Source organism: Balaenoptera physalus, assembly GCF_965194825.1.
Source record: "Balaenoptera physalus genome assembly, contig: SUPER_6_unloc_3, whole genome shotgun sequence".
In the NCBI taxonomy this organism is placed as follows: domain Eukaryota; kingdom Metazoa; phylum Chordata; class Mammalia; order Artiodactyla; family Balaenopteridae; genus Balaenoptera; species Balaenoptera physalus.
The window spans coordinates 242,120-268,587 of NW_028126535.1; the positions used below are offsets into that span (position 1 = coordinate 242,120).

Consider the following 26,468-nt stretch of genomic DNA (forward strand, 5'->3'; position numbering starts at 1 on the left):
ACTTTATTTATCCAACTTGTTCTCTCCTCCACCCCCCACATGTAGAAAAGTGACACAGAGTAGGTATTCAGTGACATGGTATTTATGACATGAGCAACTTCTTGGTAGCATTTAGCGTTTGGACCATACTCTCCTTCTTGAACCTCTCCTGGTGTCTCTTAGGGTTCTCTGCTGGGTTTCCTACCACTGTAGCCACTCCTCTGGGGATCTGTCCCTTAAGTGCTGACAGTCTCTAGTAGGATCTATCTTCTACCCACTTTTTATTTTACATACTTTCTCTGCATTTGAACAGCTACACTTAATTCCCTCCCTCTAGCTCAGATTCATGCTCCAATCCCATATATTCAAATGATTACTAGACACTGCCATTCTGCTGTCTCGCAGGTACATCAAGCTTAACTTGGCTACAAAGAAATGCCCCTCTTCCAACCCAAATACTCTCCTTCCTGCATTTCCTAGCTCTCCATATGCAAGCACCATTCCTGCCTCTCTCAAGCATGTGCTAAGCACTCCAAGTGGCCTGTAGCGCCAAGAAAAGGCCTGTGTCTGATCCAGTACCCACTGAGGGGTCTCTTTTCAAAAGGACAAGCCTCCTGTCCTAAATTCTGCCTTGATAGGAGCAGGCAGTGAGTGGCCTAAGTATTCCTTCCCTGCAGACCACGCAGCTGACTTTCCCCCCTACAGGTTTGCTATAGGGAGGAGTAAAACAATCCCAACTACCTCTCACTTGAATATGATTTATTATTCAAATGATAAAATCTTACCATAGGAATTAGGAATGGATGACAAAAAGGTCCTTACACAGCTGTAGCTTAGCAGGCTAACTAGAGTAAAGCCTTCTGAAGTCCTACTGGCACCCTAGTCCTGGGCAACTTCACATGCAGGCAGTAAGAGGACAGCAGGGATGGTTAACACCATTATCCATTATCCAAGGAACAGAGAACTGAGGGCAGTAGTTCTCAGTCAGGACACACATCAGAACTGCCTAGGCAGTGCAGTCTGGGACTCAGCTTCAAACTGCCCGGAACCTGTTTCTGCCTGTGGACCAGAGCGCTCAGTGATTGCCCCGCCCCACCACCACCACACGCGTCGTCTGTGTGTGCGTGTGTGCACTGTGCGTGCGTGTGTCCCCTCAGGTGTGGAAGGAGAAACCAGAAATCTCTCCTGCTGCCTTTAATAGCAATTGTTTTGTGATGAGAAAAGCAATGGCAACGTTTTAAATCATAATGATGATTAAAGCTCAAATGTGTATACTTTACTTTCTTTTGATAGGTTTCTCTTAATAAAGTTCTAATGATCGTTTCAGGAACCTACTTTCATTTGGGAAAAACAGGACCATACCATGTGTACAAGACAGAAATTTCTACAGATGCTTTATGAAAGAAAAAATATCTTACCAAAGTTACTACTGCACCTTCAGCAGTTAGCTGTGCGGCACTAGAAAGAGTATGAACAAATCCGTAAATGAATTTGTGTTCAGGATCATGCTCGAAGTATTCCTCTGGAATCTTTTCTCGCTGAAGGGAGAAAAAATGCAATTTAAGTATCCACGGAAGAAAAATACTTAAAAGTACCCTTAAGATAGCAGTCTTCACACTTGGGCCCACGTGCCCCTTAAAATAATTCTGATTGGGTGACATGTCTTGTAGTCTTTTAAATCTAAACAATGGGATCCTAAAATACCACAGTGATCCAGTACTCACCACCATTCATTAAAGAAAAATACAGGCACAACCGCAGAAAATTTATGTATTTCCACGTTCCTCCCCACAGAATTCTAACCAAATGTAAACTATTGGGTTGGCCAAAAAGTTCATTTGGTTTTAAGTAAAAATAAAAGACACAGTTTTCATTTTCACCAAGCATTTTATTGAACAATATATTCACTAACCAAACAAACTTTTTGGCCAACCCAATACTTTTAGGCTCAAAAGTCTTGCTGATCACCATATGTCATACTTTTCTGTAGTCAACTTTGAAAACACATTTCCAGTGTCCTGTAACCATAAGGCTCTAAGAATGTGCTGTCCTGTACAGCAGTCGCCAGCCACGTGTGGCCACAGAGCACCCGGAGAAGTGAATTTTAAAACTTTGTCATTTTAATTCGTTTAAAATGTAAACAGTTTTCTAATTTTCTTCTTAGAGGCCTTATCATATTAGGTTTATTTACAAATATTTATATTGTTTGATGCTATGGAACATCATCCTTTAAAAAGATACATTTTCTGTTACTTGGGTATGTTTACTTACCTGCTCACTATTCACACAAAGTGCAACTCGGTTCATATCCATCAACCCCTTATACAACACGCCTTCGGGAAAATGACTAGACACAACATGGCGTGGGGAAGAAGACTTAAAGGAAGATGAATTTGACTTCGAGCTGGAGGAAGTAATTTTCTTCTAGTAATTAATTTCAAAGCAAATCAGCATGAAATAAACACAACTGTATAAGAGAAAAATACCACTTCAATAAAACTGACACTTACTGTGAGTGGATGTAATCTCTCATCAAAAATATCCAAGGATCTATCTGCAACTCTATAAAATAAGAATGTGCATTTAAAAAATTAATTCAGGACTTACTATCTTAGTAAAATATCGGCTAGGAGTAGAGAGAGGGGTAGAGGAAGCTTAACCTTCAACGAAGCAAACAGTTTTATAAATTCTTCTCCTGGATTCCACCCTTAGAAAGGTTTCCTGACCTATTTTTACTCAGCACATCAAGTTCTGTGAAACCTTTTCTACAACAACCAGCCAGAGTTGCCTCTATAAGCACTGACCCTCCCTAACAGGCAATGCTAGTAAACCAATATATTTTCACCCCTCTAACCTCACACTGGAATATGCAAGAACATTTTATGAAGCAGTGGTGGTGGGCAATAAATTCTTCTCACTTCAATCAATGTGAATATGAGATTCATGGTTTTTTCCCGTTTTTTTCTCTTTAGTTCTTTATATCCTTATTGTGTATTTCTTCTTGTCTCTTTTAAATAGTTTGAGTTAAAAATGTAATTGTCTTTTTATTTTAAAAGAAACCAGGCTTTTTAATTTAAAATTTCACCACACTAATACACTGCGCTCATTTGAACAGCGGTTCTCTAAATGTGGTCTGCAGGCCTCTGGGATTCTCCCCTATCCCCTCCTTCAGGAGGCCCAAGAGGTCAAAACTGCTTTTATAAGAATACTAAGACACTACCTGCCCTTCACATTGTGTGACATTTGCTATGGATGTATAAAAGCAAAAGTGGGTAAAACTGCTGGTTTCTGAGCATGAATCAAGGCAGTGGTACCAAACTGAATTAGAAGTCATTCAATTATTCACTGCCACTTGCAGTTAAAAAATCTGCTTGAAGAACATCCTTGATAAAAGAGTAAAAATTAATAGTGTTCTTAAACCTTGGTCCTTCTTTTTAATATTCTGAATAAGTGGAAAGTATGCATTAAGCACTTTTACATACTGAAATATGGCTGTGTTAAGGAAAAGCACTTGTGACTTGGCGGTAAGTCATTTTTTTCATAGAACACCATCTTTATTTGAAACACTTTTTTCATCGAACACCATCGTTATTTGAATGTACAACTGACACAGTCATTCTTTCAAAAATGAACAAAGTGAGCCTGTCACTTCAAGGAAAATAACTCTAAAGTTATTTGTTGCCAATGATAAAATTCAAGCCATCAAGCTAAAAATATCAGGAGTTTTGGAAAACTTCTACCTTCGATTGTGAACTTGACAACTTCTCAACACTTAAAAGACTTTTCTGGTAAGACTGGTGGTGATACTAACAAAAGTGAGTTTTTGACACTGTCTAAAGAAATGTGAACCAATACTTTCCAAATGACCAATGTATAATATTATAAAGTCAGGTACAGGTAAAAAGATCTACTCAGTATGCATGACAGATCAATGGGTATTAATTTAACATAGTATTTATTACAAGTTCATTGATATGATTTAGAATTCCATTTTAACTAATTTAAGAAACTAGCACATGCAGACTTTTGGTACAGTATCAAAGAATATACCAAATTATCTGAAGGCTTTAAAAATACATCTTTTTCCAACTATATATCTGCAAGCGGCTGGATCTTCTTCATATTGTTTCTTCAAAACAAATGACTGAAGACAGAAGAGATATGAGAATCAGCTGTCTTCTATTGAGGAGATACTTTTCTCTCAATATTTTTTGTTGTGGAAAATAGTTATTTTTCATTAAAAAAAATGATTTATGTTGAACACTGGGGTTCCCAATCAGGGGTGATTTCGTCCCCCAGGGGACTTCTGGCCATGGCTGGAGACAGTTTTGGTTGTCGTAATGTGGAGGGAAGAAGGTGCTACTGGCATCTAGTGAGTAGAGGCCAAGGGTGCTGCTATATATCCTATAACACACAGGACGACACCCCACAACAAAGCATTATCTAGCTCAAAATTTCAGTAGTGCTAAGGCACACCCTGTTTTAATATACAATGAATTTAATTTTTTAAATTCTCAATTTCAATTTCTAATACAGTAAATTATCAATATAACCCATATAAACAACTACTCTTTGGGATGCTCAGTAACCTAAGAATTAAGGGTCCTAAGAGAAAAATAAATGATTCACTTCTATATTGTAATAAAAGCACTCTAATAATAAAAGCTTATGCCAGTAACATCTATAGTTATTACCTAACACTAAACTTGATACCTTGTAAATTAATTAGCTGGAATAACAAGATAGGTTTCAAAAGAGCTCACCTGTTCTTGATGTGGTAATATATTGCTAAGGTCATACTGTGGAGGAAAAAAAATACATTGTCATCACTGATTTTTATCATATCAGGCCTGAAGACATTTTTAAAAAGGGGTTAGCAAGGAGGGAAGACCTTCCAGAGGCCCAGTGGCCCCGAAATCCTCGAATTCAGAACAGTACCACATGGGTGCTTTCCCCCTTGTTTTAGGTTCTTCAGCTTTTAGCAAAATTAGGAGACCCAAAATGCTAGATATGCTGTTAGAAGGCATGTTTTGGTTGATTATTATAATATATAAATTATTACATATGTCCCCTGTCATTTGTCCTTCTACCCACAAAACCTTCTGTCCTGTACAAGTTATATCTATCTATACACATGCTTAAATTTAAGCCATATAGTAGTTTGTGTGTGGGTGTGTGTGTGTGTGTGTGTGGTTTTTTTGTTAGCCCCTGCATTTCAGTTGATTTAGTTCGCTATCCACCTACCCATCCGTTTTCCATTATTTCCCTAAAAGTAAATAATAAAAGTGCTCTATACCAAAATGATTTCAAATCACTTTTACATAATTATTAGAAAATTTAATAGCAAAATTTTATAGCCACAAAACTGATGATAGGTCTAGCTATCCTGAAATAAGCAGTGCTAATAAGACAGCATAATACTACACAGTATCCTATTAATGACAGGTATTTCCAAATTATTTTAAATAAAGTATTAACGAACAGATAGATACAAGTCCTTAGGTAGTCTTTTTTAAGTTACTATATTCCTAAGTTATTCACAGATGTTGTATATTAGGCAACAAAGGGGTTCTCTGGTTAAGTTATATGCTCCCCTTTGTTCTCAGTGTCTAAAATGAAACTCAAAATAATTGAGGGAAGGCAAATCTGAATTTTAGAATAGGTCTATAGAATCTTAGCACTTGTATAAAGGCCTGTAACACCGTTAGCATCAAAGATGGATACTTCTATAGTGCTTCCAAGTTTCATCTTCAAATTGATTTTAAAATCACAGCATTAGAAGTTTTATGATGGAAAGGACCACTGAACCGTAGATGACATTTAATTAAACCACCCATTTTACAGATAAGGGAACCAAGGCTTAAAACTGACTTACCTAAGGTCCCACTAATTATCAGAAGCAGTTCTCTTTCTCCTGCCCTCTAACCAAATAGTGGCTCCCAAGCTCAGCTGCACACTGGGATCATCTGAGAAGCTTTAAAAACTGCCTGGCTTCTGCTTCAAGATGTTCTGATTTAACCGGCACTGGGTATGACTTGGGCATCAGGACTGTTTTTAAAGATCCCCAGATGACTGCAGCGTGCAGCAAAGTTTAGGGATGAATGAGTTAGGGTTAAGATCGGAGAATCACTCGGGATGCTTTTGTCCATATAATCATGCTTCACATCATTCCCCATCTTGTCAACAGGTGTGTGTGCGTGGGTGAGAGAGAGACAGACAGACAGACAGACACACAGACACTGTGTCTTGGAGGCGGGGGCAGGCGGGTGGACTTTGTGCATCCAGAAACATATATCTTGAAAAGTTGCATAAGTGATTCTAATAAGGCTCACCTACCCCACTGAGAACAGCTACCCCACTGAAAACTAACCCCATGATAAACATTTTCAAAATCATTCCTAAAAGCCAATTGGCCCTATTAATTTTCTCAGTAAACCTTTATTTCACCAATAATGAATGTGATGAATGATCATTTCTAAAACTTCATGAGAGCAAATTAAAATTTACTGTACTTCCAAAAATTAGACTAGGTCGGGAAAAAAAAGGATGAAACCTTCTTGTCTGAGCAAGGTAAATCTTTTTTTTTTTTTTTAATTTTATTTAATTTTACTTAATTTGGGCTGCATGGGGTCTTTGTTACTGCGCGCGGGCTTTCTCTAGTTGCCAAGAGCGGGGGCTGCTCTTTGTCGTGGTGCGCGGCCTTCTCACTGTGGTGGCTTCTCTTGTTGCACGGCACGGGCTCTAGGTGCGTGGGCTTCAGTAGTTGTGGCACACGGGCTCAGTAGTTGTGGCTCGCGGGCTCTATGGCACAGGCTCAGTAGTTGTGGCGCACGGGTTTAATTGCTCTGCGGCATGTGGGATCTTCCCAGACCAGGGCTCGAACCTGTGTCCCCTGCGTTGGCAGGCAGATTCTTAAACCACTACACCACCAGGGAAGTCCCTGAGCAAGGTTTACTTTCAAAGTACTTTTGAATTATATACTGGACATCAGACTCTTTTGAATTCAAAAGAAGCTGCGACTCTAGCCAAAGTAGAGTGGTTTTTGTACCCACAGATTCAGTGTCTTGGCTGAATAAAAACATTCAGTGATTATGTGATAAGTGCCCAAACTCAGGACTTTAGAGATGGGGCTCAATTTTTGCTGAAACATGACTTGACTGCAACTATTATTGTAAGCACAAGAGGAAAGTTACATTATTATGACTGTGAACTTGCTGTCTTTAATTAAAGTAGAAGTTACTGATAATTTAAATAGCTAAAAAAAAAGCTGGCACATTAAAAACCAATTAAAAATACAATTAGCTTATAAAATTAAGACAACAAATAAAATTAAGGATAAGGACATTAATATTTTCAAATAGCATTTCCCAAACTGTGTTCTGGAAAATCAGCATTCATATCCTAAGGAGATGTTAATGTTTCGTGGACAACCGCGAGGGAGGAGGCAAGAAGCTCTGCATCCCGTTTGGTTTTTTTCTCTTAAATAAGCTTGAAAGGTTCATCATTAGGGTGTTTTGAAAGTGCATCTCCAATTGTGGACTATGAGGTGCTCCCAGAAATTAAAGAATGGTTTCCATCATCATGACACTGTTCGTGTCTCCTTAAGTATAAGCCTGACCACAGCCATGTTTCCGAAACCTCACCTCTTTTATTGTTCTCTGCTGTGATTGATACAGTGTGTTGGAGATATATATATATAAACAAAACTTAAATGTGTCTATTAAGTTAAAACCTCAGTTGAACAAATTTCATCTACAAAGAAATTAAGCTTGAGTGTGTATTTCTTAAGACTGGTTTGATATATTCTCCCCCTCTTTGGGGGACAGGAAGGAGAAGTAAAATTTCATACAGAAAGAGTGCAGGAAAAAAAAAAAAGCACAGTGGGATAAATCTGACAAACTCCAATTAAATTTAAATGCAGATTCGCTTTGGTGCCAGCAGGGGACAAGCTGTTCCTTCTTCTAAGAGCAGCTTCCAAAGTAGTGCACGTTGTTTGAGGACTACAACTCATACAGTAATAATTGTCTCTAGAAACAGCCAATCAAAAGCACCTCTCTTTCTCACTGTGTTCAACAATGGCTTAGCAACAGAAACGCGTCAAATAAAGATTTATACTTTTTCTGGGATTTCTTATTTGCTAACTGGCTTTCCCTTCTATCATGCGCTCTAAGATTAAAATGGAAAGTGAAAATTCATATTTAGGTCCTTGAAATCAATCTATAGTTGACACCAGTTTTTTAACCTGATCACTGAAAAGGACAATTCAAATGAATGAACTTATGTATGGCTAGGATGCTTTTAGCGATAAGGGGGTCTGTCACTCAGCCCTTGGCAACCTACTTGTACTCACCATTTTACTGTGGTTCTAAGATTAGGCTGGCTGACCGTGCTGTCATCTAGAAATATTGTTGAGCATGAGCTATACTTTTTAGTAAGCTGCCCTGGAGATACCTGAAGGGGAAGGGAAATAGAAGAAAATGTCACAGTAAGTTAAACCTATCAAGTGTGTGTTTTTCCTCGGTTAAAATGTCAAACGATAAAGCATTAAGATTTTTCTTACACTCCATGAACTGCCTGAGTGTGATATCATGTGCAGCTCTATGGGAAACCTCTATACTCTGACTTCCACAGACGAGCTTTGAGAAATGGGTTATAAAATGCTGCCTTGATATAGTACCTATAATCAAACCTGGCAAGCACCTATTATAAATTACCTTTATAATAATGTAAAAAGTTTAGAATAAGATTTCAGGGTTTTTTCCTTAAGCAATGAAATGCAGCTGAGATTTCCTATTTCTATTCAGTTACTACAATAAAACGTAATGCTTTATGTAATACCGATGTAGGAGCATTTCACTGCAGTAAATGAACACCAATAATAAATGTATTAGTTCAGGAGACAGTGTGACGAAACAAACGTTTTCCAATCAGAGGCTGGGCATGCCAGGGCTGCTCTATCACTAAAAAGCTGGGGGCCATAAGTCTCTCTGGGCCTCAATTTCCTTATCTGGAGGACAAAAAGGTACTGCTTAAAGATTCTCTCGCATCCAAAAAAAACGGATAAAACAACTCTGAGAATTTAACTTCTCACTTCATGTTTAAGTAAGACTGCCAGTACATTACTCAAGTGAGAACCTCAGAGAATACTTGCCATTCATTTCAAAATTGTACTAATTCTGTTCTACGTGTTATTTGACACTCCTGCCTCACCCATGCTGCTCTCTGCCTGCAATGCCTTTTTCTTCCTCCTGTCCCAGCAAGCTTGACCCCATCTGCCTCTAGGATCCCTTTGCCAGCAGGCACACCACAAAACTTCTCACTTTCTGCACACTCACACATCTAATTTACCAACTGTTCCATGGTCTCAGCTGCTTGCATAGTACCACCCTCTTAAGTAAACAAGATTCTCCAGGTTAGGAAGATTCTTCTCCTACCTCCAGCTACTGAGCACAGAATCTGGGACAAATTAGGATTCGACAAGTGTTTGAGAAATTATTTAAGATCAGTTACAACTGGAGGTAAATCTTACTAAAGATACAAATTCGTGAGAATTTATCTACAGTGGTGTTGGATAGGTGACAAAGAACTTTTTGAGACCCTCTAGAGAATGAACTATCTTTAAAACACTTTAGAAGTATCCATTTATTTGTGAAGAGCCCATGAACACGGCAATAGTCAAATACTAAAATGGCCTAAACTATGTTAGGACAACTCTGTTCCTTAAAGTAAGGCCAATAACCAAATCCCAATCACTGAAAGCCACTGGAAGGAAGAGTAGCATTCTTTAATACCACAGAATACGAACAATTTTAAAGCTGGGTTTTGGTTTTGGTTTTTGTTTGTTTACTAATTCAGATGAGCCTTCCTTCCTCCTATTAATATAAAATAGTTTTCACCATGCTGTCACACTCTCCCATCAATGTCCTCCACAAATACATGAAAGGTGAGGCAGGGAGAAAATCTAGTTGATGCTTTTTAAAATACAGAGCATTTAAATAAAAATTGCCAGTATCCAATAATCAGAAATATCCAAATGGCATATATAAAACACCATTTTGCTTGTTTCAGATGCTTTATGCAAAGCCACTTATTCCTTATTAACAAAAAGTTCTAGATGTAACATATTTGAAACAGTATCACTATTTGGAAGACTAATTTCTCCTTCAAGCTAGAAATGTTTTAAACTAAAACTCTGATATGGTCCTTAAGCTATTTGGTTAATGTGTAATTTTAGAATCTCAAAAAACAGATACAGCATGAAAAATGAAAATTCACTCATTCAAATACTTTGATTCTAAACGAAGCAGGTTATCTTTTAAGGTCACTACTATTAGGGTATAATATGACATACACTACACGTAATAAAAGTCAATTCTGACCAAAAATCTATATATATGAGGGGAATAAAAATAGTAAGGAAATGTACCAAAATATAGACTAGTTGGTAGAGCTTTGGGTGCTATTTATCCTGTTTTCCTCTATTAAAAACTTTTTTTTCTATTATGAATGTATATTGATTTGTCTTTGGAAATATTACTGCTAAAACATTTAAAATTTTTAATTAGATGTGCTCTATAATCCTATGGGGGCTCATTTAAGTTGTATCAGCAACTTACAGTCTACTGGCTCGATCCTACAAAAGAAACACTTCCACAGGCCTACTCCTGAAACTATTCAAACTTTCCAGCATCTAGTGTTCACTAAAGGATGGCAGAATTGAAGCCTCTGAGCAAAGCCTAGATATGTTAGCTGCCAGCAGATTACTTTCCTCTCATCTTGCTTGAAAATTTAAGATAACTGTCCCTTATGATTAAAGCTTTACCATTGCTGGCTCACAACCTCAATAAACTGCACTGACACACATAAGGGTATAAAATGCAAATACAAAAAAAAAAAAAAACAAGTAGCAAAAAACACTACTGACAGTTTAATGTTCATAGGTATTATTTCAATTGGTCACTGAAGAAGAGTATTTATCTTCATTCAGCACTAAGGACAAAATACATGGACTTTTACAATCTTTATAAGGGGAAAGGTTGCTTAGTAGACTGCAGGTTTAATGGTGAAGACTAGAAAATAATCATACCTAGGAGGCTAGTAAGTAACAACCCTCAAAGCTTATCATTAAAGGTCAAGTACCTGTTGAAATCCTGCCCCCACCCAATGACTCTTCCCATTGTGCCTACTGCCTCTGATTTTAACCCATTAAAAGAATAAAGCTGGAGAGAGCGAGAGTACGAAGTGCGGCAACCCGAGTCATGGCAGGACAGGCATTTAGAAAGTTTCTTCCCCTCTTTGACCGAGTATTAGTTGAAAGAAGTGCACCCGAAGTTGTAACCAAAGGAGGCATTATGCTTCCAGAAAAATCGCAAGGAAAAGTATTGCAAGCAATGGTAGTAGCTGTTGGATCAGGCTCTAAAGGAAAGGGTGGAGAGATTCAACCAGTTAGTGTGAAAGTTGGAGATAAAGTTCTTCTCCCAGAATATGGAGGCACCAAAGTAGTTCTAGATGACAAGGATTATTTCTTATTTAGAGATGGTGACATTCTTGGAAAATATGTCGACTAAAATAAGTCACTATTGAAATGGCATCACGTGAAGCTGCCCGTTCCCCCAATGGCATCACGTGAAGCTGCCACTGAAGTTCTGAAATCTTTCATCCTGTAAATAATTTCCGTGTTTCTTTTATAATAAAGTAATGATATCCAAACTAATGATATTCATTGTCTCTGAAATTTCGTTTTCTCTGTATTGATTTAAACATTCCCAAATAAAAGTATATAAATGAAAAAAAAAAAAAAAAGAGAGAGAGAATAAAGCTGAAGTTCACTTTTTTCTTCCCCCTTTTCACAAGTTTTGGATACGTTTATTAAGAATCAATGACTTTCACTGAAAAGTCTGTAATACTCCATCTATGTTGCACATTAATGGACAATAGGGTAGGGTGAGTGGTTTGAATAGAATTCATACTCAAGGCCTTAGTAGAAAAGTATAATATTCTAATTATAGGTATAATCAAAAATATTGTCTGAATTAATATCGTTAATTATATTGCATTAAACTTCAAACTCAGAACCTATATTCAAAGAATAAATCTAAGTTTGAGTAGACTGACCACAAATCTATTTCCTCTCCCCCTTCTTTCAGATATCATCTCATTAGAATTAAAGGCATTTTTTAAAAAAGCTATACATAAGACAGGATAAACAGCAGATGATTTTTAATGTTTGAAAGGTGAAAAGACTAGATAAAGGAGTGGTAACTGACATGGCAGAACAGAGGAAGCACAACCTTGGTACCTACAGAGGCTGACTAGGACAGGAACAAGAAAACCAGTTTGTCTTACAGAACCCAAGGCAGGCTCAGAGTTCAGAGGCGTGGTCCCCAAATCCTTGCAGTGAGGCCCATCAGTTAACGAGTTGTCCAAGTGATGCTTCCAATTAGATCTTAACAGACAGCCAAGGACCATCACACGTTTGAGGGAAGCCCCCAACAAGTAAGAGATCAAAACAGGAAGAAGGAATGGGACTTCCCTGGTGGCGCAGTGGTTAAGAATCCGCCTGCCAATGCAGGGGACACGGGTTCGAGCCCTGGCCCAGAAAGATCCCACATACCACAGAGCAACTGAGCCCATGCGCCACAACTACTGAGCCTGCGCTCTAGAGCCCATGAGCCGCAACTACTGAAGCCCGCACGCCCTAGAGCCTGTGCTCCGCAACAAGAGAAGCCACTGCAATGAGAAGCCCACGCACCCAACAAAGAGTAGGCCCAGCTCACCGCAACCAGAGAAAGCCCACGTGCAGAAACCAAGACCCAATGCAGCCAAAAAATAAATAAATAAAATAAAATATAAGGACGCTTTAAAAAAAAACAAAACAAAACGGGAAGAAGGAATTGATGGGAGTGATAAAAACTCAGGAGCAAATGAAAACTTGAAATTGCATCAGTGAAAAAAAGAATGACAGGATATAAGAGAACTCTATAAATTGAAAATAAGGTAGACAAAACAATATATTCAATAGAAGGATTAGAGCACAGTCAAGGAAATCTCCAGGAAGCAGGACAAAAAGACAAAATGCAAAGCAGGAGGGGAAAAAAGTTAGCGATCTGGTAAGTCTAAGACTTCCAACATCTGAATAATAGGAACCTGGAAGAAAAAAACAGAATATCAAAGAAACACACCAAAAAGGTCTATACCAAACCAAATTATGAAATTTCAAAATCCCAGGGAGAGGGAAGGTACTAAAAGGTTCCCGAGAAGGAAGGGATGGGGGAAAATGACTAAAATCGGTCATGTACAATGTACCATACAATGTCAACAGGTTTAAGAGCAACAGTGTAAATGAGAAGATGAGAGGGAAATGTCTTTAGAACGGCAACAATTAGTTTCAACTGAGAATTCTATACTTTATCAAATAGAAGGAGTTTCAGAGAGGCTAGATCTCTCTAAACTTTCTGCCCATGTGCCCTTTTCCCAGGAAAATGTGCTCCAGTAAAACAAGGAAGTATAACAAGACAAGAGGGAAACAGAATCTAGGACATAGGGGATCCAACATAAGAGAGCAGAGTTATGTGAGATCCCAGATGACTTCACACAGATATCCCAGGAAAAGAGGCATAGAGCAGGCCTAGGGGAACACTAGTCTATATGGGAGTAGGAAGACAAAAGATTGGGGCAAAGTGTCTCCAAGAAAAAAATGGAACAGATGTGGCTTAGTAGACGGAAAATAGTTTTCATAGGCATGTGACAAATGTTAAAACATTTGGGGAAAAAAATAGCTGTTAGAAAACAGGCAAGTGAATATAGTCAGGAAATTAATTCCACAGAAAAAATGAAGAATGTGAAAGCAGGGAGACCGGGCAGGGAGCTACTTACTGCATTTGGCTGTGTGAGATCACGTTGGCTAGGAAAAGGGGGATTGGGTTATCCTAGAGAAGTGCAGAAGTGCTCCAATTTCATTAATATTTAAGAAAAAGAATGAAGGGTGTACAAGGAGGAGGCACAGTCAGAGAACTATATGGCTCAGCAATGCACAATATTTGCAGAGTCGTAGTAATGTAAACATTGATTCTGATTTAATAAAAACTGATACATGTTGAGGGAACACAGGGAGGGAAATAACGTCATGGTGGAGCGAAGAAGCTCAGCTTTCACCTGCTATGACAAGAAGTCAATGGACAGTGCTAAAAATTAACTTACCTGTTATACTTTTATTACTTTGGTTAAAAAATAAGATCAAAAAAATAAGGCAAAAGAATTTAAGGCAGATCTTTATACTACAACCGTATTAGTGAAATTTAACGTAAATGTCAGAACCCTTAAAAAATGGGCACTACTAAGTCAAAGACTTTCCTGAATCCATTTGATAATTAGGAAAATAGAGATTTAGAAAATCTACAAAAAAGAGGTCCATGCTAACAGTATTGGATCCATCATATTTTTAGGAATCATGGCAGACATATTTTTAATTCAAACTATTAATTTCTTAACTTTTCAACTGTTTACTTACATGGTTGAAATGGTTGCTCCTCCTCTTTTCCCGCACTAAGAATAAAAAAAATTAACTGATGAATTCTGATACAAATGCCATAGAAAAATAAAAGTAGTCACTAATTATCTGATGGATTACCAATAACACAATGAGATAGAATTCCATTCTATTTTTTAAAATAATTTCCAACAAAATATATAATTTAAATCACCCAGCAAGATGAGTCCTATAAATAAAATCTAAAAACTTAGTTTCACTTTTTTGACCTAATAGATATTCTGTATTAGGCACAAATGAAAGACTCCCCATTTACAAAAGAAAAGGACAAAGCAAATCAGGCCAGGTGAGAAACTTAGCTAATAAAAAAATGTACCTGCTGCATAGCTGAACTACTAGCCAGGAGTATTTTCTCAGTCTTCATTTACACACAGCTTACTTTAATTACCACAATCTACAGATGACGACTCTAAGAACCAGTTTCTGGCCAGGCACTCGTCTCCGAACGCACCAGGATCTCTGGAAGCATCCTGAACCACTTAATGGTAACCTACTCAAATACCTTACTGAAAAAATACACAACTGGAAAGTAACCTATGTTAAACGTAAATTTTAAAATGAGTGTGCTGACCTAAATGAACATATCTACAGCACACAAAACGGTTTTGCTCCAACAAAGGCCAGAAGAATAAAAGCCTGAAGAGGGTCTTAGGCCACACTCTTGCTCACATTGCCTCCTTTAACTCCAGACAGGCATCACAGGCACGGATTCCTTAAGGCTGAAGAGAGAGACAGGCATGGGACAGCTTTTCTTTTACTGTCTCCAGAGCCCCTCTACATGTGAGCAGCTCATGGCTCTGGAAGAAACTGAGAAATAGAGCAATCCTAACCAGAAAGGAGTGGCTCAAGTACACACACTAGAAAAATGCAAGTTAGAAACCCCAGGAGCTTCCAGGTTGGTGAGCATGTAGTACCCTTGCAGAGGGCATCAAAGCTCTGTGCCCTGTCCCCATGCCTGGCCCTATGCATCTCTTCCATCTGGCTGTTCCTGAGTTATATCCTTTTATAAAAACCAGTGATCTAACGGAAAAAAACAAAAAGCAAAACAACAACAACAAAAAACCAAACCTCCGTTTTTTATTGTGCTGCATCACTTTAAATATTATGGAATGTTCACTTCTTGTATTCCTGCTCTCGTAATCAACTGAAAAACTTGGTCACGTATGGCTTTTTAGCAAATAAACTAGGATTTAACATAACATTCAGGAAGACAAGCAGGCAAGCAGGAGTGCAAAAAATTCTACGGTTCTGATTCTCATCTTAAAACAAGGAGGACACAGGAAATGTATATGAGTTTCACATGCTGAGGATAATCTTCTGGAAAACCCCATATGGCATGTTGCTCTTATTACCCTGGCACAGCACTACATTAGGATGAGAAAGTTTTGAATAGCTTAAAAGTTCTGAGTAGCATAAATCTGGATGTGAGATAGGCTCGTCTGGTTGAACACTGTGTAAAACAGGGCCAAAATCACAAGGCTCAATTCCCACATATAACAACTGATTTTTCTGATTTGACCAAATGAAAACCTAACTGTGACCTAAACCCTATCATTTGTCTTTAACATATGTGCTCTTCGGAGCAAGGGGAAAAGGACAAAGTAGCATGGAGAAATAGACCACATCTAAATCATGTGGCCAGTTGACTATGTTGATAAAGAGGTGGCAAAATGTATAAACAGATAGTCTAAGTGTTCTCCTCCCTAAAACACTGACAACTAAAGGAAACTGTATCATCAACATATTAAAATAAGACAAGTGAATACATAAAAAAGTGAAACATTTAAACCACTGTAAGAGTTTTTCTAAATACCTCCTATAATACACAAAACAAAAACAGTTTTCACTCTTTTTCTCAGGGAAAAAAAAGCATTGCCTTACCATCTGTTTGAGATTTGCTCGGAAAAATGGTGCTTGCCCTTGGGTGGTCAGAAGGGTTTGGTTCCAAAGCTAAGTCTGTATAGGAAGAAGAGAAAAAGGTGTGGTGATTTAGTTGAGTAGAAAAATACATGATTTTAAAGATAGCTACACATTGATTGAAACCACTTATTAATAGTCTTGAGAAGAGCTTTTAGTAATGACAAAAAGGCAATTTTAGTAAAGGCACAATATAAAAATTCTATTGGGAAACAGCAAAATTGTAGAAACTCTCCATACATGTGGAGTAAAACCATGGCTATGTCTTAGACTTCTTTAACTTGCACCTAAATAATCTATGCCATTTTTAGATGAATCATATATGTGACTCCCCTCCTATTTATCAATTAAAAATTCAGTCACCCTCTTTTAAAGCTGATATTACTAGCACATTCCAGGAACAGTCTCAAGAAGCAAGTTATGCTGTGGCCAACTACTGTCAGATACCAGCTCAATATATCAAATATGCCAAAACGAAGTGAGTTGCTTTTGGCAAATGTTCTTCAGACAATCAAATGGCTAATTCTAACTCCATTCAACAAATGAACTCATTTCATTGGCTGTGGTTTATCTGGGGGCTATTCATCATGGCAGATTTAAGAGGACTACATAAAAGTTCAATGTTCTAATCTAGAGGAACACTTCCATGAGAGTGATTTTTAACTTTGCCCTCTATTTCCAAAGCTAAACTCACTTCTTCATTCCACGCTGCATGATTAATTTGGGGCTTCAATAAGAGTACTTTCTGGAGCAGATCATAGGGCTACTAGAAAAAAATTTTGGCCATACCTACACGAAAAGGTGGGTCTGCCTGTAGCCCACCTTGCACCAAGGTGGGATAGCGTCTTCTATTTAGGCAGAAATACAAAACAAGCACAAGCTACCACACAGGATAGTACGGTTGTTGTTTCAAACAAACAAACAAACATAAAAGCCCTATGACACTTCCTCAGCAAAGTCCATCTCAAACCATTTAACCAATCTTTTAAGAAACTGGACCAAGATTCAGATAAAGAGTAATGGTTAAGGCAATTATTTCCCAAACCACATAATAACTGATCTGTTTTTGAAAGATGGCTTTGATGGTCAAAGTGAAATACAAATATATCCCTGCCTCTTAGAGAATCCAAAGAATACACACATTGATATATTAAAAACTAATTAGTCTAGTAGTGAATTCTGTCTAACCCAGCATTTCACAAATGTATCTACCTAGAATCCCCTTTTCCCACCCAGAAAGAATGTGGCACGAACAGTAATTTTGGACTTCCCGTTTTAACAGGAATCTGAGCCATCCATTTTAATGTCATTGCCAGCACTAGTAATTTACAGAGCTAAACCAACTGCTTTGTTCTTCATGAAAATTCCTTCACTGAATTTGAAGTTTATCAAGCTGCTTTTGGAGAAAATATTCTATTCAACATTTTTATGTAAAAGACCCATACAATTATTTTAAAGTTTTTTTCTCCTACATATTTGAAAAATTAAGACAATGGGAAAATAAATTATTTCAGCTGTACACAAAATGGCAGGCAGAGACTTTCACAGCTGCCTCTAACCTATAGCTTCCGAAAGAATTCATGACTACTTACCTATACCAAAAAGAAAGTAAATAGACTACATTTGAATCTAAAAAATAAGCAGAAATGTTTGCAAAGTAGCTGTCTTATTTATCAGTGTCTATGGCATGGTAAAACTTAACAATTTTCAATGGAAGTCCAGGAAAATTAAGTGCCAGAATCAAAGAGAAGCAAGCTTTAACACACACACACACACACACACACACACACACAGCCGCCAAACCAAGATGTGCTACTACAGATCTAAATACAAAAGTCAAGAAGGCTGGGATAAAAGAAATGACAACATGCAAAAAAAAAAAAAGTAAACTTAGCCCAAGTGACCAGAAAAAAGCTGGCACTCTCCCTACTCTATCCTAGGGGGTTCAAAGGTAGGCACAGGACCCAGGAACGGCCAATCAATCACAGCTGTCCTGGGGCTTGCCAAGAAAAGAGAAAGGCAGAACTGTACTCTAGGATCCTTAGCTAGTCTTGAGCTGCTGGACACTCCCCTTGCTATCATGAGGGGAAAGGCTTTTCAGGAGACATCAACAGAGGAGAGCAGAACTGAGGAGATCATTTAACTCCTGGGTCAAGTAGTGCTTAACTCTGTGATGTTCTTTTAACTTGCAACTGAAGGAGACCTGGTTAATCAGCAGTACTGATGATCACACTAAAGGTGGGGAAAGGTAAAAGTCACTTGCTCATTCCTTTAACAAATATCATGAACAAAAATCTGCATGAGACAAAACGATGCTCTGTTTAAAAGTTACACACAACCATTCACAATCATTAACACACAATGATTCACAACCGTTACTTTTAGTTGCTTTTCTTATACGTTAAAAAAAGCTCTAATTAGTGTACAATTTATGTCTTCTTGTTACTAAGAAGCGCTCTCCACCCCACTGTTGCATATTTATTGTTTAATGAATACACACTGGCCCATCAAGTGTTATTCCTATACTGGACTTAGCCAATCCCCTATTGCTGGGGATTGGTGCTTACAAAGTTCTATTCTTAAAATATTATGAGGAAAATCTTCATGTACATAGTTTTTTAAAATAATGGTTTTATCTCCTTAGCAAAGATCTTCGGAAGTGGAATGACTAAGCCAAAAGGTTAGATCACTTTCACGGCTCCATGTACAATGCTAAATTGCTTCCTAAAGAAGGTGGGGGGCACATTAGGGTATAATGCTACCAATCATGACATTTTGAGTTCCTACCCTTGCTTTGGATACTTGAAAAAAAAAAAAAAATTCCTACTGATATGAATGAGGAACCTCACTGTAGATCTAATTTGTATTTCTTCTGATTACACAGTTTGACCATTTTCCCACAGTTATCAGTGTTATTTCCACTTTGGTGAGTTGGCCTATCATTTGAATGTACTGTAAACACCAGGGCCCTACTGCTGTCAGTTTGCATGAGGTTTTCAGAAAATATTAATCTTTTGTTTATAGCCTATATAACTTGCACTTTTTGCTAATGAAAAATACCACATCACTATCTTATAGAATGGACATGTGAGCCATTAGACAGTAAACTCATACATACACACAATATTTCTGCACTTCCCATGAACTATCTTCCCAAGAGCCTAAGGAGACTATGATAAAACCTACCACACTCTTCACTATCACAAAGGTAAGACTGCCAACTATTAAGCAAAGCTTTACCACCCACCATCCCTCTCATCCCTCTCCCCACCACATGCACACACAGTAATTTAGAGACTTCAGGGAATTACTGTGCATTCAGGAAATTACATGGATTCTTCCGAAAGTTATTTCTTTAGAAACCTCTAAGAATGTTTTACCCAGGAGAAATATTCTTGAGCTCATGATTAGGGGTTATGATTAAAACTGTATTTTAAGACCCATCATTTTTGTATTATCAATTTAAATTGCAACTTATTTGACAGCATGATAGGTCGATGTAGAAAAAGTATGATTAAAAAAAAATTAAACTCGGTCTTCATGTAAACATTCCTCAGAGGAAACCTGTAAAACACCACCGACACTGAGTACTGTTTTTCCTCCAATCTAAGATTCTACCAGTTGTTAAGATCCATCTCAATTGCAGTTGTTAAAAGTGTGAAAACATAGGCAACTTAGAACAAATGAAATGCATTACTGAAGGCTAAAAGTGTTAAAACTATGCTATCAAACTGTCGATAAATGATTTGTCCTTGTTAAAATATTAGAGGGAGAGGGAAGTGACCAAGAAAGCATCTGACAGAAGCAGCATATTTCAGAAAGCGATTAATATCGACATATTGATTTCAATATATTCCAAATAAACAGGAGATGTCAGCAGTTTCTGGGCCAACTGCTGAGCACCAGTTTACTTAACGGTAACCACTGCATTTACTGAACTGCCCTAGCATCCCTATACTGTGCAGTGTATTAGTTTTATGGCTCATAATACAAACATTACAATCTTTACAATTACCATGTAAACTGATGATTTCATCTCTTTGCGTCCACACTTTCCACCGCAGTCAGGGAGTTCCTGCCAGCCAGCCCTGAGCTGGGCTGCCTCACCAGCGGGTACACAGCAGGCTCCTGCACCTGCCAGGCTACTGCTCACCCAAGCCTTGATCCTGCTTTCCTAGCTTCTGACAATCCTGGCTTCCAAACTTCCCAGCTCTGGTTTCCAACTGCTTCTGTACCTGCCTCTACCCTGGTTCTCAGTTTTGCCTTATTTTAATCCTCAATCAGTGTTACAGTGATCATGACTGAGAGGTGACACATAGGTAAGTACACCTGGCTTTATATATTTCTAAAGAGCACTTTACTCAGTTTCTTGGACTTTTAAGAACCTTTCTGGGTTGCAAGTTACCTTCATTTCATTTCACATTACGCAGTGTTACTGTTTTAACTCTTAAGTTTTATTACTTTAATACACTAAAACAACAACAACAAAAAAGGCTGAGAAAAAAGGTAGTATTCCAAAGAAGCTCACATAATGTCAACAATAAATTCTGTTCCTATATGCCATGCATTTGGAATTTACAGTCCTACTCTCTATCAATACTCATTTTTAAAACCTTGGACAACTCAATTTATACCTAAGAGAAGAATTCCTACACTACCTAACTCAGAACATGGTGAGAATCAAATGAAATGCAAGAGCAATCTATATACTACAGCCTATTTTAGACCCTTATTAATATCGCTTTTTTGTTCAAGCCACTGTTGGCTCTCACCTGAGCTACCGCACCAGCCTCCTAACTGGTCTCCCTCTCTGCTTCCTTCCACCCTTACAGTCTATTCTCACACAGTAGCTGGTCTGATCTCCCTCCGCCCTCTCTACCCCCCTTCCCTTTTTCTAAGAATTAACATCATTCCCCTGCATATAATCCTTCAATGGTTTCCCATTACAATTAGACTAAAATTCATATTTTTTGGTCAAGGCCCACTAGGCATACAAGGTCTTAATCCCCCATATTCCTCCTGGCATTCATTCACTCAGCTGCAGCCACCCATCTTTCTGTCCTTGGCACGCATCAAGCATATTCCCTTCTTAGGAACTGCACAGAAGCCTCTTCTCCCACAGCCTCACACGGCTCTCTTAGGACTGCTCATGGGTCGCTTAAGGAGAGAAGCTGTCTTTAACCACCCCTTGTAAAACTGTCCTCCTCCCCAGCCCATTACCTTCATTTTCTTTCTTAGTGTTCTCACTACCTGATGTTATTCTTGTGTCGTCAGCCCCCAGGCACCTCTAGAAAGTAAGGACCTGAGTTAGGATACGGGTTTTGTCTTGTCTAACCACTGTTTGTCCTGCCTCTGGAATGGTGCCTAATAATCATGTTTCAGTGTACCCAAAACCAGTTAAGGTTTTCCCAATTTTCCCACATCATCTAAGATTTCTTCTAATGCTGTCTTTTGATGTGTCTGTCACCTAGGACCAGAGTTAATTTCAGATCTCTTAGAGTAGTAGTTTAGTTACTCAGAATCAAAGACACAAGACAGGTTACCAAGAACCACGAAAACCTAAAAGAGGAAATCTAATGTTCAGTGAAAAATCAATGGTAACTTTAATTTGGAAAAAGAACATTTAATGTTAAAATACCTTTACTACAAAATGACTCACCCTAGGAATTTAATTAAGTCGTAAGACAAAGTGTACAATCAGAATGCTATAGGGAAGTATCAATACAATGCATCAGTTTTTATCTGTGTCCCCTGACTAAAGCATTATAATGGGATTATAAAAGATGCTCAACCATAAAGGCTGGGTAAATGAATTATGCTCCAAGGTTATTCGATGGCCCAGTAAACAGTTGGTAAAAGGCAGGCTGTAGAGCTATGCGCAGTTGCATGGAAAGACATCACCCTGGAGCACTCTCTAGGTGTCAGCACGGTTACAGGAGCTTCATGTTGTTACTTTTCTTTATAACAAAAAGTTACAAAGTGGCACATAAAGAACAATCCCATCTTTGTAAAATAAACACAATGTTATGTTTATATGCATACAAAAGGTTCAGGAAGAATCAACACCAAAATATTAATAAAAATTCTGGATATTCTGAGTGTGAGTGAAGGACTTTTCTGTGTTTTCTCAATCTTTCACATCAAATGTTCATTAATACTGTCACCAAAAAAAGGAAAGATCTGTTGCTCAGAGGTTTTTCCACATCATATTGCCAATTCCTTCCCTACCCACTCTTCAGGGGGATGGGAGGTAGGGGTCACTTGAGAGAGCACCTTTCACCAGAAAATTAGCAAAGCTCCTAAGGTCAGAACATAAAGGCTGTATGAAAAGTTGATGAATAAAAATAAAATCAGATAATAGGACCGTAGCATCTTCTTTTCTATTATGACACTACCATCAGTTATATTAGATATACTGTTAAAGACAAAGTAGTAAAAAATTCTTTTGAGTCTATCTGAAATCTATACTACGTTCTTAGGAGTTACTTTTTTGAGATGGCTTGAAGAAATCATGTTCTTCTCCAATGTTTCTGAAGAACAAGACAGAGCATCATTTATGTACGATTTTCTCTAAGTAACCAAATAATTCTTCACTGTAGAAAAGCCAAAATGTTTTATATCTGAGTAGGTATTTCTCAGTTTCCAGGGAAACTGATACAAAATTGTCTGAAATAAAGACATGAAGAGCAAACTTCCAATGTGCCTGTACTTTATATTTGGTGTTCTGACCTTGTTTCTATGGAAACTTAATTAATAGGCAAATGCTGAAATTGAGGTTTCTCTTATCACTTTATCGAATGCCCCCCCAAAAAAGACAAATTGAAATGAAATTTTAACAATCATGTTAAACATAAAAAGGTAAATTCTGTACTCATGAACTCTATTTTTCCAGTTCCTGATTTAGCACTCCTTCCTTATCATACATAGTCGTATGCTAAATGCTTAGTACCTTACCTGCCCGCTTACCAGCTTCCCCTAATGTCCCTCTGTCCAGGGCATTCTCGGCTTCAATTGGATTTCACCAGAACAAACTCTTTAAATTATATCAACGTGTTTACCTGACTGATAAATTTAGGCTATTTCATGACTTCTACTTTTATTCATATCCATTGCAATGTATGTACAGACAGAGAATGGAGAGGTAAATGTTGCTTCTGAGTTGTGTACAATAAACTGGAATGGCAATAATCAAAACTGGAGTATGCTGAGATAGGCCTAACTTATGGATAAATTATAATAAAATATAAGGTGCACTCTAAACAGTTTCTTAAGCATCCCAAGAACTGAATTTGGCATATCTACCACCTCCCAAGTCTGTCTCTTTTGTTCAGTAGCTGTGTTACACAGTCATTTCAGATCTCTAAGTCTTGGCTTCTTCATCGGCAACAGAGGGAGAATATATACGGGCCTTATTTGTAGATGGAAGGGCCGAGTGAAATACACAAGAAAATGCATTGTAAATCTTAAAAGAATTCTATAAAGGTCCAATTTTCGTCTCTCATCCTACACTAGCCAACTACTAACTGTTTTTAAAAATCATTTAGAGGCTTACCTTATAGCAACAAGCAGAGCAGTTTTCACAAGTACTTACATGCTTTGTGTTTAAAGCTACAATTAATTCACATAATTTGTTCATTCTTTCACAATATCTAACGATTCTGAAAAGGGAGTACTTTCCACTTACAAAGCCACGTCCATCATAAGGGTGAATCCACAGGCTTCATTATTCTAACTTTTAAAGAAATTAAATAAACCCAACTAAAATTTAAATAGAAGAGCTGTAAGACATTTCGTCTATGAAATAATGAAATAATCTCTGGCATTTAAATGAAACAAATGGGCCAGTGGGGCTTTAACATCTTTATGATACAATGTTTTATACTTCAAAGAACAGTCTTTATTAAAGTGCCACTATGCTACCCAGAATTTTTTTTTTTTTTAACCTAGAGCCATCCCTTTCCAAAATTCTAGAGGCAAAAATCAAACATTTCCTCTCTTCTCTCTCTCCTCTCCTCCCCGACAACACCCACCCCCAGCCACTTAGTCTACAGAACTTTTACCTGAACATTCCTAAAGTTAAATAGTATTCTACTGGGGGGGGGGGGCGGAGGAGGAGGGAGCCATGGAGACATTTTTCTGCAGGATGGATGTGGTATGTTAACTCCCAAACCTTTATATTACAAATTACAATCTGAATTTGTTTTTTCTCCTTTGAAACTTCTGTCCAGCAGTCTCAGGAACCACCTCACCCCTCCCTTAGAACAGGCAACGTGCAAAAGAAGTCGGTTAAGGCTGTGCAACTGAAGACATACTTGTGTCAAAGTGGGAATTTAAAAGTAATCAGAACTCCATGGGGTCTCCTTTGGTAAAGAAAAAAAACCCAACAACTATTCTCTGCAGCCGTGGCAGTAACGTTTCACACCGTTCACAGTTATTTTAAGCCCCTCTCCCACCATTTTCTTTCCTATCGTGTTCAAATTATAGTTAGAAGGGATAAAGTAGCTTCTATCAGGGCGACTGAAAACATTAAAATCCAAAGAATTTTAGTTAAGAACACCACACTGACTCTGTCCATCTCTATTTTGAATTTAAATGACAAATCCTCTAATGTTTGTCTTAATTGTCTCGAGTATCAACTACCTTAAGGAATAGAAATCTGTCATCAGGCCCTTACCTAGTTCCTTCGCTTAGGTACCATCTGGATAGGGAGACGGGATGGATACGCCGAAGTTAGAGTATTTAAGTTTGCATTAAGAAAAGAGAGACTACACCAGAAAGTCTCTGCTAAGTCCCACGAGATGTTAAATAGAACCACGAACAGGAAGGGCCGCGGATTGGAGGGTCTCAGGCCGGGCTGGGAAATGGGAACGGGGGAAAGAATTGGGCATTCGGGTAGGGAAGAGGGAAGGAGACTGGCCGGACGCGACTGGTAAAGAATAAGGGGTGGGGACGCCAAGCAGAGCCAGCCTTCGTCCCCGGTGCCCAGCCCTGGGAGAGCCAACTCCGGGCAAGAAGGAGCCCTAGGCGGCGTCTCCCTCCCGGGGGACCCTGGGGGCGGCGGAGGCCAGAGGTAAGCCCGAGAGCAGACGGCGCCGACACCGCGAGGGGCGAGGCGCGCCCGCCGCTTCTTACCTTCGGGCATCTCCCGGTCGCTGATGTGCTGCAGGTGGTGGCCTTCGCCACCTGCGAAATCCAACTCGGCGGGTTCCACGGTAGCCGCCGCCGGAGCTACTGCCACCGCATTCCCGGCCGCCGCCTTGTAGACCTCAGACTCGCAGTCCGGCTCCGCTGACCCCCTGCGCCGGCCCGACTTGGGGCTGGCATTGGGGGACAGGCAACAACACAGCGAGTTCCCCATGGGGCGCCTTCACTCCTCGCCGCCGCCGCCTCCGCTCGTCCCCCGACTCTGCCGAGCACAGAAGCCGCCCCCTCCCCCAACAATGGCGCGGCGGGCACTGGCAGCCCCGGGCTATGCCGGGGCTGTGCCGCACATGCAGACGCGACTTCGCCCGCCGCTCTCCTGTCCGCCCAGCCGCCGGGGCCCCGGGCAGGGGTACGGCCCCGGCCGCACCCCTGCCCAGCCGCTGGGCCCCGGGCAGGGGTCCGGCCCCGGCCGCACCCCCGCCGCTGCCTCCCCGGAACCAACTAGTCTGTGAGGGCGGTGACCAGACCCGCTTATTTAAAAGGGCTGGGAACCAGACAAGCGCTGAGACGCGCAGCCACTGAGGGAGAGAGCGCAGCCGGAGCTCCTCCTCCTTCCGCTGCCGCCTCCCGACTGAAAGTAGCTAGCCCGGCCGGCCCTTGCCTACCGGAATGTGTCCTTCGGTTACCTGGTTACGACGGACCAATCACGACCAGAGTTCCCTCCACGCGCCCTCCTCAGAGCGCAGGCATGTGACTCACAATGCCCCGCCCCCGCCCGCGGCTGCCCCGCCCCCCGAGCGGCGCGCCCCAGACTCTGGTTTCCATTCATCTCTCGCGCTCCGAGCTTTCCGGTCCTGCGGGAAGCGCCGCGGGAGTTTGT

The 26,468-nt window shown here is 39.4% G+C and overlaps 1 protein-coding gene and 1 pseudogene across 2 annotated transcripts in view; one reads left to right on the top strand and one right to left on the bottom strand.

Annotated features, from left to right (window-relative positions):
- The first annotated feature begins 10,805 nt into the window (after positions 1 to 10,805).
- On the top strand, positions 10,806 to 11,809 carry LOC309663527 (10 kDa heat shock protein, mitochondrial). Its single transcript, XM_082478877.1, has one exon. The coding sequence runs from the start codon at positions 11,238 to 11,240 to the stop codon at positions 11,544 to 11,546; it is 309 nt and encodes a 102-aa protein (XP_082335003.1). The 5' UTR covers positions 10,806 to 11,237; the 3' UTR covers positions 11,547 to 11,809.
- A 4,573-nt stretch (positions 11,810 to 16,382) lies between these two features.
- LOC309663529 (cyclin-Y-like protein 1 pseudogene) overlaps positions 16,383 to 26,468 on the bottom strand; it is a 295,819-nt pseudogene continuing 285,733 nt past the window's right edge. Inside the window, exons 2-3 of the transcript XR_014268273.1 lie at positions 25,577 to 25,947; positions 16,383 to 16,483 (exon numbers count right to left, since the gene is read on the bottom strand). The product of XR_014268273.1 is annotated as a cyclin-Y-like protein 1 pseudogene (transcript). The remainder of the gene's footprint in view (positions 16,484 to 25,576; positions 25,948 to 26,468) is intronic.